At 30.3% G+C, this 20,827-nt stretch overlaps 1 protein-coding gene across 2 annotated transcripts in view; it reads right to left on the reverse strand.

Moving 5' to 3' along the window:
• Nucleotides 1–20,827, reverse strand: part of LOC143236946 (protein sel-1 homolog 1-like) — an 88,665-nt gene that overhangs the window by 36,141 nt on the left and 31,697 nt on the right. For both annotated transcript variants that reach the window (XM_076475660.1, XM_076475661.1), the window contains 5 exons: nt 12,461–12,615; nt 10,851–10,907; nt 5,311–5,379; nt 1,888–1,965; nt 1,201–1,263 (listed from right to left, as the gene is read on the reverse strand). In XM_076475660.1, the coding sequence (XP_076331775.1) occupies nt 1,201–1,263; nt 1,888–1,965; nt 5,311–5,379; nt 10,851–10,907; nt 12,461–12,615 (422 nt within the window). The remainder of the gene's footprint in view (nt 1–1,200; nt 1,264–1,887; nt 1,966–5,310; nt 5,380–10,850; nt 10,908–12,460; nt 12,616–20,827) is intronic.

The following is a 20,827-nucleotide window of genomic DNA, read 5'->3' on the forward strand; positions in this document are numbered from 1 at the left end:
TTTTTGTATCATTACTGGAAGATAGATGCAACAGTTATTTCAGTTGGTGATGTACTTGACCTATACGAGTCCTAGGTTCATCTGTCCTGGTTAACGATACATAGTTTGGGGCCCTAGTATCAATTCAGGATTCTTCCAACAATGAAAATGGCACAATATTTCCATGTGCATGCTTTTCTTGTTCAGATTGGACAAAGTCATACTGCAGTTAAACTTTGATGCTTCAGCCTGTCTGAAGACTACAATCATCCTTTAAAAGCAAAATGGTGCCTCACAAGTTTCTAATACAGACAGATATTTTTAGGAATGAATGCAATTAATAAAGACTAAGATATGCTTTTATCAGTTGTGCCCCTCTTACACAAAAATTGATGTTAGTTTCTTGCTATAAGAAACATATAAAACATGAGAAAGTGGAGCAATAATTGAAAAGAGAATTCTTCTTAAAGTACAGGAGATTGCAATTTGGACATCCAAAAAAGCTAAAACCTACTTCATTTGATGTAACTTAGTAAAAGCTGCCCAGAAGAGTTGAACAGTAATTTAAAATGACAGGAAATATATTTACAATGTTTAAAATTTGTCCTCAAGTAACAAGTGGAAAATATAATGGTGAAAGGTGTTTTCTACACACCTTCTCTGAAAAGAACATTAGAATCTTTGTTACAAGAGAAGGGCTTATCTGAATAATACAGTCAATGTGGCAGTTTGCTTAATGCTGTGAAAACATCAGAAGACCATACTACCAAGCCCAACAGTTAAAACTGTTTAAAATTTCAATCTTGAATTAAGGAATGAAAGAAATAAGTAGAAATGAGCAACCTCAATGAAAAAATACCCTTAAAATAGTCTTTCAGTACTGTGCCTGTAAAATAAATCCTCCACAGACAGATTAAAAATGGGCAAATAAGGGTGTTCAAAATCCAGTAAAGCCATAAAAACAATATCTGCAAAATATAAAACTGCAACTCCAAACTCTTACTGAAAAGCCAGCAGAGTTCTTAACATTCCAATATGTGCCACACAACAAGTAACCAATTACTGGAAAATAAATAAAAGCCATATGCAAATGTAAACATTTGTTAGAATAAACTTAAAGAATTATGCGATTTTTAAATATTAAACTATAAAACAAATACTAGCTTTAAAATGAATTTAGATTCTTTAATAAGTAACTAGTACAAACAAACATCAACTTACTTTTGGTACACCTTTTCCATAAAGATACATCAGTCCAAGACCACTTTGACCAACTGGGTTGTTCTAGAAAGTTATGATATGATTAGATAAAAAATATGCTCTCCTTAATATATTTACAAATTACAAGTTAATTATCATGAGATAATAAAAACCACAGAAATTATTTACATGTTCCTGACTGATACAATTCAGTGACTATGAACTGGTCACACAGAAGCAGGAGAGAGCTATTTTCCAGACATACACACAGTTTTCTGATAGAATATGCATTAAGCATGAAAAACATAGTTATAACACACAAAAATCAGCTTCTCATCTGATGTATTACAAATGTAAGACTTGGAAATGGAAGTTAAAAAAGAAAACTATACATGTTTACTTCAGAAACTTAGAATAAAAAACAAAAACAAATGATATATATGTGTATGTTTAAAGAAGATGGACTGGAAGGTATTCATATGGAAGAAAAACAGATTAGAAACTACAGAAGAATTCACTTAACATCTCAAAGAGTACATACATATCTTCAGCAGTGGACTCCTAATTTCTGAAATATTATTTGAAAGCTCATAAATAGTACTAGTAATAAAAAATAAGATTAAATATTTTACAAGTATTTTAAAATAGAATAATATTCCATACACTTCTCAAATATTTCAGAATTATTCTAACCTAAAATAATTTTACCTTTTCAGCAGCCATGGAAAAATACTTAAATGCTGTATCATTACTCTGCTCAATCACTGGACTTCCTTCTAAATACATCTACCAAAAAGTTAAGAAAAATTAAACTTAACAAAATGAAAATATTTTATATTAGAGAAAACTTTATAAAGTTTGTTCTTAACTTAATACTTGGTTAAATCAAGTATTAAGTGTCATACAAATTGTAATAAATAATTTTCAAAATTAAAAGTACGTCAATAAACAATGAAAATATGGTTTATTGTTAAGTAACAAAAATAAAATTTATTATTGTGACACACTCTTGTAATTTACATAACAGAAAACTAATACTGAAAAATGCATCTATAACTATATTAAAATAATGAGATTCAAAATAAGAGCACTTACACACTGTGTGGTATCTATTGTCTAGTGTTATAACTTTATGCAATTCATTCCAAAACTTAGAATCAACATGAAACCACCTTTCAAGCAAACTGCTCAAAACAATTAAAGACCAATTAGAATGTTTTTACATTCTAGCTGTGACAAGGAACAACTACTGTTACGAAATAATGCCAGTCACCCTGAGTCTGCTTTATTCAAAACAAGTGACTGGTAATGTAAGTGCCTGCTGCTGAAGAAATGTCTGTAAATGTTCATTTGGGAGTCCAAAGTTTTAAGTCCAATAAATGTCACAAAAGTTTGTTATTAGATCAGCTGATCATCTCAGGCACTACACCAAGTCATACATCAATATGGAATACTTAAAATTAATGAATCAATGAATTGTTTTCAATTCATGAACAATACTTCATTTGAAGTGAATTTGGTGTGCCCAGATTCTTATTTCAATCGAGATGCAGTGAGCCAAAGCATTCTTTCAGATAGTTGCCAAGTTCAACAAGGTATCATCTATAACATGAAAGTTCTAATGAATTATACCTACTAATGGTAACACCAACTGATGAAATGCTTGTACCTGTGAAAGTTCAAGTGCCACATCACAGCACATACATTAACGAGGTCACCTATAATGAACCTTGCCATATGTATCTTTTCTCAGAAAAATTGCTAAATACATTTTATGAGAATTGTAGCAACCTTTTAATGACTTGTTGCATTTCACCAGCTTCTTGTTCATCGGCTACCTTTCACACTATGCAAGTTTCCAAATGCCTCTGTTTGGGTTCTGATACATTTCATTACCTGATTTTCTGTATACACACTGTAGTTGTTCAAATTAACTAAAACCAAAACTGTTTTCCTTTAATTCTCCACATCACTGAAAGTTAACACTCTAAAATTATATTGGTCTCTATAAGCACAAATTTTCACTTGCTGCTAGCCTTGATACTCCCACCTATCCTGATCTGTATTCATGTGCAATATCTATATGCTATCACATAAAATTATCATGCAGCAAACCTCTGCTAACAGGAGTGCAACACAACTCTTATCCTCACTAGTGCCCTGTGATTCAAGCAACCTATAATCACTTTACAGTAAAGCAGTAGATACCAACTACCACTGGATGTGAAATGGATGGGTGGGAAACATGAGATGAGGTATTTAAAAATATATATATATATATATATATATATGTAGAAAAAAATTAACTTCCAAAAGAGTATCTTAATTTTTTTTCACATACAGTTAAAATCTGATAATGAGTTTATTGCAGATCCATGAAGAAGACAATGTCCCTTTTTAAAGCACCCAAAGGAAGACAATAGGATGTGCAAACAAACAGGTCAACATGCTCTTGTAAGACTGTGCTACTTCTGAAACAGGAATTCTCTTTATCAACATGAAATTTTGTTGCAATAAGGATGGGAACAATGGAGGAAACTCCCCAATTTAATCTTGTGTGCACGTCCAACTCGATCAACACCACACCTACCACGAGCCAACATCTGGGGGCAAGGTGTACAGCAAAGTGCAACCAAATATGAATGAAATTATGGGACCATTGGTGTAGAGTGGCAAGGGTACATCAAACCATAAATGCGAGATTGACCTCAACCAACACAAGAGGAATTGTGATAGGGATATTCAGTCTATGATAGGAAAAGTCTTCTACCTTTCACCTCTGATATGGAAACAGGTAGGGAAGATGAGCCTCTGTAACAAGAATCAGCATTATCATCTTCACACATTTAACACAACAGAACCTAACAGAAGAGGAGAAGCATGCTAATTTGGCAATCAGGAGTGTCAGAGACTTCTCTGAAAACTTATCTTGGAAATGATGAATAGCCTCAGACAACAGATGTAGGAAGGACAAGCAATAGAGAAGGGCTAATAGAGTGATACTAATGTATTAAAAACAGTCTGGGAAAAGAAAAACAAAGTAATGGGATAAGTTCCCCATGAAAGGGCAAACAACTGCAAACCTTGTGAGTCTACATAGAGAAAAATTAAAATGACGGTATGGCAGAGCATGATTATCCAGAGTTTGTATGGGTAGAAGCATACCAATATCTGCATGAAAATGGTCCCGTAAACAACTTGCACAAACTCCAACATCAAGAGACTCATGAGCTAGTCACTGAAAAGGGCAGATATAGAATTATAAGAAACTGGAGATAAGAAGAAAACACGACAAACCTGATTGATTATGTCTAGAAATGGGAAAGGATAATTAAACACATCCCCCTAAATTACATAACTGTAAGGCATAGGCAGGATAGAGAAACTGGCTGTCTAAATCCTTATCATCCTATTCAGACAGCTCTTGCATAGGAGGAAAGGACAATCACCAGGCAACTCAAAAGTGCATAAAAGTAGCTAAATATCCCTATGAACTAGAACCATTACTTCTGAAGCACATAAAGTTTGCTTAGCTGCAGTAGAGGCCGTGTGGAATTGAGTACATTACTAGTAAAGTTAACAAGAAGAAAGAAAATTCTTCTGCAACTTCTTTAACAAACAATAAAATTCAAAAATGTACTGTATAAAAAAGCAACTGAAAAATGTTTCAGTGAGAATGACATGAGTGAAAAAGAAGTGATTATGAGCTACAGAAGAGAAAGCACCAGTTGTAATATGAGTTGTGCTGCACTCCTATTGGTGGAGGGTTGGTATTTGATCATTTGCATAATAGCATGCAGATGTCACACATGAATACACAAATAAGGGCACACAGGAGCATCAAAAATAGTGGCAAGAAAATATTTGCATATTTAGAGGGCAGTATGCATCAAGAAAAATCAAGAAAAGCTATGTATTGAGGAAGGAAGATATTTTGGAAATACGACAGGTTATTTAGCACTTTTCATATACAAATGAATGTAGGAGTGTCATGTCATTCACACTATTCAATAACAGTGATTATGCTCTGTCACAGAATAAAATTCCCATTAGCTCTTCATTGTTTTGAGTAGTGTAGTTCTATGTGTGTGTGTGTGTATATACACACACTCACAAATAATTAAGTTTTACCTTTCCAAGTAATGCCATGGCATTAGCATTTCCTGCTTCAGCTGCTTGCGTGAAGTAATTCAAGGCACGCTAAAATATAAAGCAGTTTCACTTATCACCACACATTTAATAAAGTATACCAGTGGATTTAGGCAGTAATCATGTTTTAAATCTCATATTGTTTTGCACGTCAACTCACATAAAGTTTAATTGTGAAATAAAAGAGAATGGCATGATTTAACAAAATGTATTTCTGTACATAAGCAAAATAATGAAAACATATATACAACCCTGAATACGGCTTAACAAACACACATTTTGAAATTTAATATTCAAACTGACTGTCAAATTCGACAAGTTATTTTCCAATTCAGTTTAACTAGCAAATTGCAGTAAGTAACTTCTATAGGGTTGATTACAAAATATTTGTTTTAACTAATTTTAACTTTTAAGAACCAAACAACCTCATAAACAAATTAAAACAATTGATTAGATAAAGTCACTAGCTATGATCCATGGATCTATCTTTTTTTGCTGTTGTCATTGTTTTTCTACCCAAATATTACTGAACTTGTGAATTCACATTTCCCAAAATACGAACTTTGAAAATCTTAGTTTTCTTGCATATGTTATATGATTTAACATTACAATGAACACAAAAACAGATTCATACTTTGCATGATTTTAATCATACATAGAATGTTTCATTGTAAATAATAAGGGTTATAAATATTTTAAAAATATTAAATACTGCTACAAAACAAAACTTGATCAAGAATAATCAAAGTAATGTAACCATTTGGAAAGTTTTGAAGTTCATATAACATTAACAAAACTACAGATCTTAAATACTTTTTACTTATTGCACTTAGTTCTGGAATTTCATGAAAATGGATTACAATACCCAAAAGCTTAGGGTATTTACTTTAAAATATGAGAAAGCAATTTTGATTTTAAGATTTATTTTAAAAGTAACAGAAGAACTGTAGAAATATAAAACTGATAGCTTGTGATACTTTCTTCTCATTTTAAGTGTAATATAAGAGCATTCAGATTTTTACATAAAAGTACTAACACTGAATTAAACTTGAAAAATTAAAAATTATCAAAACAAAGAATGCCATATAAAATTTTGAGAAGTTTAGGTAATTACAAAAACCATCATACATAATTGTTTCCAACTTGTGATATTTTTATTCCATACAAATAAACATAGGCAAATATGGTAATATAATGTTTGGCCTTTTTACTTGAGTCATCCTCAAGCATAAGAAAATAATGAAAGCTATATATAACAGAAAATACAATATCAAAAAAGTTCTTATTATGTGAAAGCAACAATAATAACAACAAAATTAAATGACATTATTGCCTACCTTATAATAATACCAATGAAGAGGAAATAAAATTTAATTTTCAAAAAATAAACATGGTACTTACAAAATTATTAATCAAAACATTTTATCAAAATACTTCCTTTAAAATAAATTAAATGTACAAAAGACTGTGTTATATTTAAAACAGAGGATATTTATTTCATTGATATTTACTTTGTTTAACACTTTCACTACTGACTTAGTGGATTACACTGACCACGTGATTTCAAAGTGGACACAAGTGTCCATACTATACTTTTATGTTTTATGTATTTTCATAAACTTTTTCAAGCTTTTAGTAAACATTAAGTCTTTTGGAAACAAAAAATAAGAAATGTTAATGAAGTAAGTTTACTAACAAATTTTCTGTGAGCGTATGGAATCAGAGTGTAGACTGTTCTGAGTGCAAAGTAAATTTCATGTTAAGATCAAAAATACTTTTAATGTGAAAAATTTCAAATTTCAACTGCTCAATCTCTAAAACATCCTAAATAAATATTAAATGTGTTTTATTTAAATTTAAAAATATTAAATTTATGTTTCATAAAATCTCTATATTTTATTTGTTATATTCTTCATCCCAGCTATATACATGGGTCAATCAATTTGACTAACCCCACAACCACCAAACAAATATATGAAAGAAATTTAAATTACCCTTTTCTTCTTACTAGAATGACTTCAAATTGTAACAAAAATCTACAATTGTTTGTTTTAAATAGCTTAAAGCTTTTAACAGTATATTTCTGTTTCTACTTAAATTTTAATGTTTATTGCCCTCTGAACCATGTCTAGTTTGTTTTTGAGTTTGGAGCAAAGCTAATCAAGGGCTATCTGCACTAGCCGTCCCTAATTTAGCAGTATAAGACTAGAGGGAAGGTAGCTAGTCATCACCACCCACAGCCAGCTCTTGGGTTACTCTTTTACCAACAATTAGTAGGATTGACCATCACATTATAAAGCCTCTATGGCTGAAAGGGCAAGCATGTTTGGTGTGATGAGGATTTGAACCCATGACCCTCAGATTATGAGTCAAACACCTTAACCCACCAGGCCATGCCAAGCCTAAAACCATGTCTAACTACTACTTATGCCACTTAAATGTAAATCACTTGGTGAATGTGCATTACATGTTACACTATCAAATTACATAACACATGGACTACACAGAAGTATACATCATGAAATATTTTCATTTTCACTATTAATATTTTTCTTTATTTTTACCTAATTTCTACTTTTTATATTTCAGTTACTTTTATAATAAAAAATAAAGAATAAACATGAAAAACAAGAAATATAGCACCTACCTGGGTCTTTTGTATTTTTAAACTGTCAACTGTTGATGGAACTTAAGCCTTATTTTTATACTAATGGTATTACCAAACTAAATTATTTTTATTTAATTAAATACTGCACCTAAAAACATATAATAACAACACACACAAAAACAGACAATGTCCTATAATTATTATAATTTTCTGGCTTGTGAACTATGCAATAAGCATCATTAAAAATTCAGCAAAACTTGTACATGTGTTTGTTTCCTAATGGAGTAAATTTGGGGCTGGAAGTGAAATAGACAATTCTCTGTACAAAATACAGTGGAATATGTTGTCATTTGATAGATTACAACTTTAGCTTTTTATTGGTTATAATTAATAAACATCAGACAAAGCTATTAGCACTTTTTTGAAAGAGAGGATGTGAAAGGCAGGCACACCAACTGGGTCAGGATTTTTAGTTTATGGATCCCTACACAAATAAAACTGAAGTCTATGATAAAAATTATGCTTTGCCTGAGAAATGAGAACATTATGATGAGTAATGTTCTAAATATTTAGAAGTGAATAGTTTTTTGAGATTTTCAACTTATGTAAATCACTTTCATCAGCTCCCAAATATAGCCTCCCATCATGTTTTCATTATACACTCCTTGGTAGCAGCATTCAAAGTCCAGTATATCTTGGTTGAAGTGATTGCCTTGCTCCTCTGAGTATGGCCCCATTTTCTCCTTGAATTTATCAAGATGAGTATCATCAAGGATATGGACTTTCAGGGACATCCTGCAGCCCATTTTGCCATAATTCTTCACCAGAGCCTCAACCAGTTCCAAATACTTTTCGGCCTTGTGATTGCCCAAGAAGCCCCAAACCACTGCAACAAAGCTGCCCAAAGCTTTTTTCCTTCCTGCAGAGCTTCTTGGGCAATTCTGTGCACTCCAGGATCTTCTTTATTTGTTGTCCAATGAAGACACCATCTTTGACCTTTGTGAACTATGCAATAAGCATTATTAAAAATTCAACAAAACGTGTAGATGTGTTTGTTTCCTAATGGAGTAAATTTGGGGCTGGAAGTGAAATAGACAATTCTCTGTACAAAATACAGTGAAATATGTTATGTCATTTGATAGATTACAACTTTAGTTTTTTATTGGTTATAATTAATAAACATCAGACAAAGCTGTTAGCACTTTTTTGAAAGAGAGGATGTGAAAGGCAGGCACACCAACTGGGTCAGGATTTTTAGTTTATGGATCCCTACACAAATAAAACTGAAGTCTATGATAAAAATTATGCTTTGCCTGAGAAATGAGAAAATTATGATGAGTAATTTGTGTTAAACATTGTATCAAATAAGAAGAGGGGATACCTAGAGAACAAATGTCACAGTATTCAAACTAGAAAAAATGATGGATTTTTTAAAACACTCTTATAAAATTAAAAACTGAAACATATAATATCAAAATATAGAAATTTAGATATGCATATAATTATAATAAAGTAGTTCAATTCAGTTTTGAAAGAAACTCTAAAAAGTCATAGTATGCACACTTTAACCTGACTGTGGATAGAAAATTAAAAGGTTGAAAAAGTAAAATGAACTGAATGATATGTTGTGAATAATATAAAGAAAAGTTTTCCTGTGTACATATGATAAAATCTAATGTGAAAGTAAGTGATACTATTCTATCTTTAGTATTGGGCACGAAGTTTCAAAGTACTTCTGAGAATTTCTACTTCATATCTATCACATTTATTTCCTGGGTTTATTTTACTGTTAGCTTTTGAATTAGTAACCTGCCAATTGAAAAGTAATGAATCATTGTTCCTGCCTTTAAACTGTTTAAATTAAATCATAATAGGGAACCATCAGTGGCAAATAAGTTTGTGCTGTTCAATTAACAGAATTTTTACACTAAAGTTATCATAATCCTGACTTTAAGAACCCAGTAGGAAAGAATTTAATGGTTTGTTTACAGTATAGTAGTTGCAAGGATAATTTCTTAAATTAATAAAAATGTGAGAAAATGTTTATGATATGGTTCAATACAATGTCAGTGGCAAATACAATAAACTTGGTAGATATTTGGATCTTAATTTTCCTTTCAGACTGGTTGGAATTTAGCAATGATATGTGTATAAAGTGTGTAAAATGCTTAGGAAAATGCATTATATTATCACTATTTATTCATAAATGTTTAATTTTTATTCAATTTCTTAAAAACATAAAATAGTACACAAAAAATACTTTTGCTAAGTCTTACTGTAAGCCTCATTTATTGTCTCAAATTAAGGAGTAAACAAATTAATATTTCTAAAATATCAAAGTAGCTTTGTAGGTTTGTAAAATATACCGATATGTCAGCAAATGAAACAAGTAAGGTTCTTAATTTATATGCTAGCTTGTAAATGTCTGAAGTTTGAGTTTCTAATTTATTAACCCTTACAGTAGTTGTATGGTAAGCAAAATAAAATATAAACTGAGCAATAACACAAGAAAACATGCCAATGTGGCACACAAAAATGTATATCTTGATTTTGTTTAAATATTTTTTTAATTAAGAAATTAAACCATATACAATATTAAAATATAATTTATAAACTATATTGTGATACTAATTATATTGACATACAATGATAACAAAGTTGTTTAACCAAATTTTGAAAATAACTCTCTACAGCATTGTGACATATATATAAGTTATATATAATGGCAATTTTGGATTGTTGAATTAGGAAATCTTAGACTGTTGTTACCTAAGGCATCTATTCTTAAAGCTCAGATACTTGTGTTTGACTTTATCTGACACAAACATGAATTACACTGATCACGCCAGCATCACTGTTTTATGAAGTGTAAAATTCCCATTTTCAGTATTCATACAAATGAAACAAAACTTACAGCATGATCCTGTTCTACACCTCTTCCTCCTTGGAAGTGAAGCTGGCCTAGTCCAACCTGTAATGTTTCACCAATTTAAGAAACAAAATTTTCACACTAATGTACCCATCAAAGTCTTTGAAATAAGAGAAATGTAACTGATAGGGAAAGCATTAAACAAAGTACTCAATGAAAGTTCTATTCATCTCCTCAAAGATGTAGAGTGTGAAAATGACAAAGATCAAAATAAGAAATACTATAAACTTTTAGGTAAGGCTCAGTTCTTTGAAAAATTAATTACACATAGATATAATAACAAATTTCAAGATTAAGCAATATGCAGATATTATTGACATTAAAAATAAACTGCTTCAATTAATACTTTATATTTCAACTATAATTACTTTTTCTATGTATATATGTAAAACAAATCCTCAATATAATTAAATGATACATTAACAATAATTTAAATAATGCAGTGTGCTAAGACAGGTTTTACTCAACAACTTGTTATTTTTACATTTACAACATTATAACATTTTCTCCAGATAAGCATCCATTTTTTAAACGTTTTTTTAGTGAAATTCTGGTCTATTTGAGCTTAAAATGAGAAAATCTTTGAGACTGTATGTCAAATGGAATTAATTTAATTCTTGATAGAAATTCTACAGAACTGCACATAAAATTACACTGATTCTGGTTAACCTGACAACTGTTATATCCAAGATTCTATAACATACTTTACTAAGAAAATTTATGATAATACAAGAGGTGTATTGATCAAAGTAAAAAGTTTAAAGTACAAAAATTAAGTTTTTAATCACAAACTGGAATGATGTTATTCACTACACTAATAATTTTCATTTCTGAATATTATTTTTTTAGTACTAACTATTACAAAATGAAAAAGGCTAGGTTTAATGACTTGTTGGGTTATCTTCTACAGAAAAGACTGCAAACTCCCACATGAAATTATTCTGGTGACTTCATATTCTAATGCAATGAACATAAATTTTACAAGAAAACTATAAAATTGATTCAAACTGTTTCAACAAATGAAGAACAAAAATATTGAGTAAGTGGAAAGAGAAAAGGTAGCATCTCAAAAAAATATTACTAAAAGATCTTGCTTATTTGGATCATTGTTAGGAAAAATGCCAATGAATACTATAAAAGGATATATTTCCAAAGTTATATTTTGGGTGGGTAAGTATGAGGAGCTATTTGGTATCCCTAAGAATTTAATAGAATGTTAAAATTCACATTACTCTGAAATTAACAGTTATAAAATAACAATACATTATTGCGTCCACAATAATTTTAAATTCTAATTCTGATAAACATATCATACATTTTTGGGAAATGCATTTATGCTGATGATTACTCACTCCTTAATACTTAGATGTTTAATTTGTAGTAAGCTAAGCTATAATGAAGCAGGTTTTAATTCCTTTATTTTACATTAATATGTTGAGACAGACAGTAATACGGTTAAAGCTTTCCTTATTTCATGATGCTATTTAATAGCATATATGTGTGGGTGTACGTGTGTGTATGCGTATGCATGGAGATACACTATTTCTTAGAAGCTACAGACCAAAAATGCTTAAAGATGATTTATCTGATTTCACCTGGGCTTGTACATCTCCTTTGTCAGCAAGAAACTGATAATATTGAATCAGATCATCATCAAGAACTCCAGACACAGAACCTGGACTTTCCTGCTCATCCAATAGCCTTATGCGTTGAATAACACCCCCACCACTTAAGGACACTTCTTCTTCAACTGTAAAAAAAATTCTCACTACTCATAAATTTCAAAAACAATAGTGAAAACATTTCTCAAAACATATACCTGAATAACTCTAGTAAAAGAATTCTTTGCAATTAATCATTTAATTAACTGTAGCACAAACATTCTCTTCTTCCTAACAGTTCTATAACTGCAGTAGAAAAATTCTAATCCAAGATTACATAAACTACAGCAGTAAGTTCCCTTCTATAATAACAAACATTTCTCTAAGTGTATTAAAACATTCCATAAAATAAAACATTTCACTTTTAGTAATGGGAAGTTTTCTCTCTAATCAAACTTTTTTTTCTAAATTCTTTCTTGTCTTCTTGTTTAAGGTTTTACTAAATGTATTAGAAAATTTGCTTTTTCATCAGTCATTTCACTAACTGTAGAAGAACATTCTCTCTTATTAAATAATTATCACACAAAGCTTATGTCTTAATTATATGAATAACACTATGTAACACAAATTTTGTTCCTGAATAGTATGTGTTATTTCTTAATTGCCTATGTTGTAAAAGTACAGAAAATGGTCATTATTCCCTTCAATCTTTGCTTTTGTAACCTGAATAATGAAATTTAGAAATTAACCTATTTTCTATGTAAAAAACAGGCAAATTTGCACATTTTTATTTACATAAGGTTTGAATAAAACAACATATGAATCAAGATTTACATGTATTTATGCTAAAGTTATATAAAAATGAAAAAAAAAATATTTAGAAGTGAATAGTTTTTGAGATTTGCAACTGTAATGTAAATCACTTTCACGTATCAGTCCCCAAATATAGTCTCCCATCATGTTTTCGTTATACACTAACGAAAGAAAGGTAGCGGCATTCAAAGAGCAGAATATCTTGGTTGAAGTGATCGCCTTGCTCCTCTAAGTATGCTCCCATTTGCTCCTTAAATTTGTCAAGATGAGTGTCAAGGATATGGACTTTCAGGGACATCCTGCAGCCCATTTTGCCATAATTCTTCACCAGAGCCTCAACCAGTTCCACATACTTTTCGGCCTTGTGATTTGCCCAAGAAGCCCCAAACCACTGCAACAAAGCTGCCCAAAGCTTTTTTTCCTTCCTGCAGAGCTTCTTCGGCAATTCTGTGCACTTCAGGATCTTCTTTATTTGTTGTCCAACGAAGACACCATCTTTGACCTTTGCCTCAGACAGCTTAGGGAAGAAGTCTCAAAGGTTCTTGGAGGCTGCAGTCTCCTTATCAAGAGTTATGACAACTTGTTTCATAAGACCCAATTTTATGTGTAATAATGGGAACAACACCTTCTGGAGGTCCACTAGTGGCTCATTGACATTGTGCCTCCCCACAGAGAACTCAGTCCATTGTGGCCAGTGCTTCTTGTTGTAGTGCATTGCAGTGTCCCTGCTGTCCCAAAGGGAAAGATAACAGGAAAACTAGGTAAAGCTCATCAGGAATGCCACCATTTTGAAGTCTTCTATAACCTCCCAGCCACACTCATCATACTTCAAGGCTTCTAGCAAGGACTTGATGCTGTAGTATTCCTCTTTGAGGTGCACCAAAAGATATTTAAATTTTAAAAGGTCTAAAATTTGTATAATATAAAATCTTACTATTCAAACAAGCAACAATTCCCTGTCTTATCTTTGAGTGTTTTTGCAGTGCTTGCAGGTAAAATGAGGTGCCCAGGGTTTGTCTTAATCCCTGACAGGCATGCTGAAATATGCCTTATAGTCTTCACACATTTTAGTAGATGTTGTCACAGAGTACTTTTTTGCTTGTCTTGATAAATTGGCCACATAAATAGCAGAATGCATCTGGAGAATGCTTGCAGCTTCTTGAAGCCATCTCTGATAAAACCAGATAGGTCTATGTGTTCACTTAGGCAGCTAGAACTAAACTGAAGTGGTGAGCCCCTGCATATATATTACTATGGAAAGTTCTAAAAAATTCTTGTAAGTTCTTGAAAGTTCAAGAAAATTCTCTATCAGCTACTCAGTGCTGAATCTACCTGGAATTTTCTGGAAAATGGGTAAATTTAAAAATTTCATTACCCAGGCCACAAAAGCAAAGTTTGAAGAAAAAAATAGGTTTTTTGCATTTACTGTAGGCATAAGCAATTGGGAAATAACACTTTCTGCCCAAGAACAAGAAAAAGTAAATATTTTGTTACATAGTGTAATTGTAACAGACAGTGGTGATTTGATATCAACAATTTTTGCAAATACCTTAAACAAGAGAGATCCTCAATAGCTGCTGCACTTGATATTCTTTTAAACAAAATTAGAGTAAATTAATCTATGAGACCTTGGCAACAGTCAAATACATCAGTTGAAATGATTTGACCTCCTGAGTTCAAACTGTAATTAGATCTCAAATCTGTCAAGTGATGACAGAGCTATAAGCTAAAAGTTTTTACCTGAAAACAAAAACAAGAAACAAACTTTGCCATAATATGAGCTGCTATTGTGCAACTGAAAATTATCTGTAATTCAGAAAATAATCTAAAAGAATTAAATATTTTGCCTTAGTTTATTTATAGATTCATGTGTATGTGTGTATTATGAACTGTCATGTAACTGACTGCATATGATGTACATATCTCCACACAAACAATGGCTAACCCTTTAAACAAGACAAATTACAATACCAATCATATTTGAACAATTTCATCCAGAACTTGAGTAAATAAACACATTATACTAACATAATAATTAATTTAAATTCAATAATACATAAAAGTTTAAACCCTACATAAACAAGTATGCTTATAAGTTAATGAAATACCATCAACACTAGAGTCATCAGAATGGTACACTAAATGACAGACTAGATCAGAAATATATAATCAACTGTTAAATAAAAATAAGTTAGGTCCACTTCAAATACGAGTTTCATGTAAGAGAAACATATTTCAACAAATTTAGCAAAATTAACTAAATCAAAAATAATGTTTCTTTATAGCCTGTACTGAGTACTTATTTAAGCTAAACAGTTACAAGTATCTTGCAAGCAAAAGTGAATTATAAAAAGCTTTGATATTCAACTGAATTGATTTTAGAGGAATAGTATAAAAAAAGCTGTACTCCCACATTATATAAAACTTCTCAGGTACAAAACATAACTTTTATATTTACATGCAGACAAATATGCAAGTTAATATCAATATAATTACAATTGTAATTAAAACCTAGTAATTGTTTAGAAAGAATTTACTACATGATGCTTGCTCCTTTAGTCAGTGTTATGTGGAACATGTTATTGCTGCTTAACACTAATTCAGTTGACCCTTTCACAACAGGCTTGGTATAACATACAAGTTCATAAATGCATTTGCACATGTTAAGTTTACATACTATAGCTTTTCATGCAGTATGCATATCTTAACAAAATTTAGTAGACTTTTAGTAAAGATTACAAGTCGTTTTGTTTGTGAAAATATCAAGCATGTTTTATTACTAGTCCAAGTGCAAAGTGATTTCATGTTATGATTAAAAAACTATTCTTCATCCCAAAAATCTCAAATATTGCTTGTGTAATCTATAAAACCTCATAAATACACTTCTGAGAACTGTTTTAAGTAAGATTTTATATTTTGTCTATTATTTTCTATACTCTAACTATATGGGATTTATAAGTTTGACCACCCTTGTAACTATCACAAAAAATTAAGAAAAAATATAAATTATGCTTTCTTAATGCTAGAATAACTACAAATTACAACACGAAAATACAAATGTTTGGTCAAAGTAGCTTAAATTTCATAACATTATATATTTATTATTTTTTTATTATATAGACCTTCCAATAGTGCCTCACTAACTTTATATAACTTGTGCTGATGTTATGCATATGTACTCATGTTACCATATGCAAAAATATAAAACTGACCTTTTGTCTTTACAAAGTTACCATGTCTTGGCTGTATTTTAGTAGACTAATACTGTAAAATATAAAGTTGAAATACAACTACTATACATCATATATGTATATAGAATATTAGTATTTAAAAGTCAGTTATTAAACATATTTTTCTTACAGTATAGAGTAATATATAAATAAGTCAAGAAATTAACTCTTCTAGTTACACACTTTGAATTTGGTTGCTAAGCCTTCTACAATTTCACACATTGAGGATATGAAACAAAATATTTTCTTTAGGTTTTATACATACAGTTGAATAACCAAAGAACCATAAATTACTAAATCATTACCACAGAATTTCACTATAATTTATCTGGCTTGTAACTAAGTTATATTTAGGTTTTAAAAAAATATGAAACTTCAAGCAGACAAAAGACACAACCTACTTCTTTGAACTCTTCATTCAAAAGAATGTGGTACCCATTTATCAGATTAAAATGGCTGAAAAAACCACTAGGGAGACATTCAAGCTGTTGATTTGTTATTCATGTCATATATTAAAGTGTATATGAGGAACAATTTCAAAATATAGAAAGATTTCAATAGGGTTATCATGTCTGATAAGCCACATCTCAGCAAAACAAAAAGATATCAGGTTCTTATTTTATATTCTAGCTTTTCAATATTATTAATTTGAGTTCTTCATTTGTATGAAACTACAGACTTAGTATCTTAACATCATAAACATCTAATTTTAACCAGTGTTGCATTCACCATAGCACCATAGAATGATAATTAGGTATGTTCTTTTAATATTTACTTTTAAATTAAAAAAGTAACTCAAATAGAATATTAAAGTTTGAATTATAATCTACAGTTTGACACCAAACTTAATGGCATAAATTATTAAAATAGTAGTTTAATGAACTTTTGAATGCAAGTCAACAAACATGATGACATGGCCTTTGACTCTTGACCTGTTGCAAAATGGTTAAGTAAACATTTTAGTATTATTGAGATCTTGAATGAAACTCCAATTATTTAACAGACCTATCTGATAGTTCTATACATTACTCTTACTAAGTGTGCATTCACAAAATTTGGCCACCTCATACACAGTTTGTAATCAAATATTTCTACTGAAAATTATCTGTGAATTTCCAAAGTCATTACTAAGTCAATTTACTTAGAATAAAAGTATTTTTTAATTTTTGTACTTTTTTGCATAACCTCTAGAACTTCCTAAACAAATATCAAACAATTATTTTTTGTTAAATCTTTCTATTTTAGCTCTCTCCTAACACAAGTTGTAGAAAAATCAACTTGAAATGAAATGACATGTTTAAAAATATGAAATAAAATTAATATTACCATACTTCATATGCACAGCCTGGAATATTGGTTAGAAAGTTCCAAATGACTTAAAATTTCAAAAGTTAAACATATTCACATCTGTTTTCAGATGGGTTTGACAAATTTATTGATATATCAGCAAATATAGAAGGTAGGAGGCTCATACTTTAGATTTTTGCTTATAATCATGTATCATTTGTGATTCTAACTGGAAAGAAACAGCAGCAACCTTTTTATAAACTGGAGAATTCCGGAGTGCAGAATTTAGAGCTCAGATAGAAAAATGAAGTTTCAAATTTTGTTTAATACTTTTCTTTGAAGTTAAAACTTAGATGACATAAAAATTTGAATAATAAACTGTGTTTTCATGTCAAGTTTATTGTCATACATAAAAAAAAAGTTTGAGTAAATTTTGAATCTAAAACTGCAAGGTCACAACACACGCTCTTTAACTCAGTCGTACAAAACAATATGACCAACACTGTAACCACTATATAATCATAATATTATTCACAGCATAAAATCTAAGTGTATCTTTATGAAATTGGGTAAACTTTTAATACACATTACAAATATGATGTGCATAAGAAAATAATCAGTTTTTAAGAAAGCATTTTTACTGAAGATTTCTCTGTGAATTCATGAAAATTTTACTGAATTATGTCTGAGTGAAAGGTGAATTTTTGTGTCAAAAACATTTATCTCACAGTTTCCATCTTTCACATGGCATAAATAACCCAGAAGTTCATAAATCAATATCAAAATTTTTTTGGGTAAAACTCTATAGTTTATCTCTTTCTTCCTTTTTCTTAACATTAATTGCAGTGAAAGCTGCAAAAAACATGAAATAACACCAAAAATACGTTTTTTTCCACAGTGACAAAGGCTTGTAACAGAGCTAGTTATTTACATTAAGAGCCTCAGGCTCCTAACTGATATGCTTTCATTTAATTTTACTGTTCTTTGAACTACATCTAAATAGCACAACAAAGTAACAGATCACGTGATGAGAGTTTAAAATAAACAAAGTATAAGATATACTATGCAACAGCAGCTGTACATTTCTTAACTCTCTTGCTACAGGCTCAGTCAATTTGACCAAGATTGTAAGTGCAAAGTGACTTTCAGAGCTTCCACATTATAAGAACTTTTAATATTTTTTGTGTATCTTTACAAAGTTTGCCATGTATTAGTAAATATACAAATATTTTGTAGACATAAAATCAGAATTTTTAATGAAGTATTTTTACTAAAACTTTCTCTATGAATACAAAGAGCCAAAGTGTTAACTGCTCTGAGTGCAAAGAGATTTTCATATTAAAACTAAAAATAGTTTTCCTCATCCAAAAATCTTCAAATTTCTTTGCACAATCATTAAAATTTCCTAAAAAAGTTTCAAACATTTTTTAGTAAAATTTTATAACATATCCATTATTCTTCTATCCTAACTCTATACAGAGTTGGTCAATTTGATAAACCTTATAACCACCATAAAAAATACAAAATAAAACTAAATTATCTTTAATTTGTAGTATTTCTTCAAATTGTAAAAGGAAACTACACTTATTTATCCTAAATAGCTTAAAGCTCATACAGTAAACATTTGTTTCTACTTAAAGTTTATTGTTTTATTGCCCTGTGAACCACATCAAACTAATGCAAATTCTAAATCACTGGGTGAACAGTGAAAATTTTATTATTTTCTCTATCTTACCAAATATAACCTTATCTAACCTAATATGTTCTTAATTTCTACATTTTAGTTACATTTATAATAATAACAAATACACATGAAAATCAAGCATTATATGGTATTTAATTGGGCCTCTCTCTCTTTTTTTTTGCAGTCAGCTGTTCATGAAACTTAATCTTACATGCCAATACTAATGGAGCTACTATATTAAATAATATATTTAATTAAACAATGCATCAAAAAACACAAAGAGTAACATGTAAAAAGCAGACAATGCCCTATAACTATCATAACCTTTCTAGATAAAATTGAAGAGAAACATTATAACACAAGCATTTTTGAAAGGCAGACCTTTCTTCTTCAGGGGAAAACTGGAAGTGGTAGTGTGATTGAACAAGTGATATACATAGAGGGTGTTTAGTGATATCATGAGGGGATCACTCAGTTTTCCAGAAATTGTTTATTTCTCTGTGTGAGCATCTCACTTCCAAGGCAATGTAGCTGAAGGTGAAAGTGTGTGTGTGTGAAAAGGTGTTAGTGATATTTTAATTTTGAAATGGCTAATTGTACATATAATTTAAAAATTAATATGCTTAGGTGTTAAAGTAAAATAAAATAAAGATAACACCTGAAGAGTTAGTGAAAAAGATACTTTATACTAATAATTTTTAAAAAATCAGCTTTGATATTTCATGAAGAAATAAGTGAAGAATAAAGTTATTTTTCTTTTTCTGACAGAGATTAAACTAATGATTGGAGATCAGTGATTCCTGGATCTAGATTAATTCTGAAAGGTTGAACAGTGTTTAGCTTGGCAATCCAATATGCTTCTTTTATTTCTCTATAGTTTTGCTTTAGTTTTGAATCCTGTTTCAACGCCAGTGAGAGTAACATTGTTAATGGAGTGGCCGTGTTGACTGAAGCAACAGGGAGATCTTTTTCCGGTGTTAATAGAATATTTATGATTGTTAAAACATTCCCTTAGAGTTGTTTGTGTATGTCCTACATGCTGATTATTGCATTTTTTACACTGTATAAGATAAATTGTGTTTTTTCTTTCACAAGTGATTTTTTCTAGCTTTCTAACTATGTGATTAGAGCCTTTAAATATTCAGCTAAGTTTGTTAATATGTCCTGTGAAAATAGTTTAAATTGGAAGCAAAATAACAATTCTCTGTCCAGAAAACATTGTAATATATTATGTCATCTAACAGATTAAAACTTTGACTTTCTGTTTATTATAAATTCTAGAGTATTAAACTTCAGAGAGAACTATTGGCAATATGTCAAAAAGGATGTGATGACTGGCTTGGCCAG

The sequence above is a fragment of the Tachypleus tridentatus genome, chromosome 13, assembly GCF_004210375.1.
Source record: "Tachypleus tridentatus isolate NWPU-2018 chromosome 13, ASM421037v1, whole genome shotgun sequence".
Taxonomy (NCBI): Eukaryota; Metazoa; Arthropoda; class Merostomata; order Xiphosura; family Limulidae; genus Tachypleus; species Tachypleus tridentatus.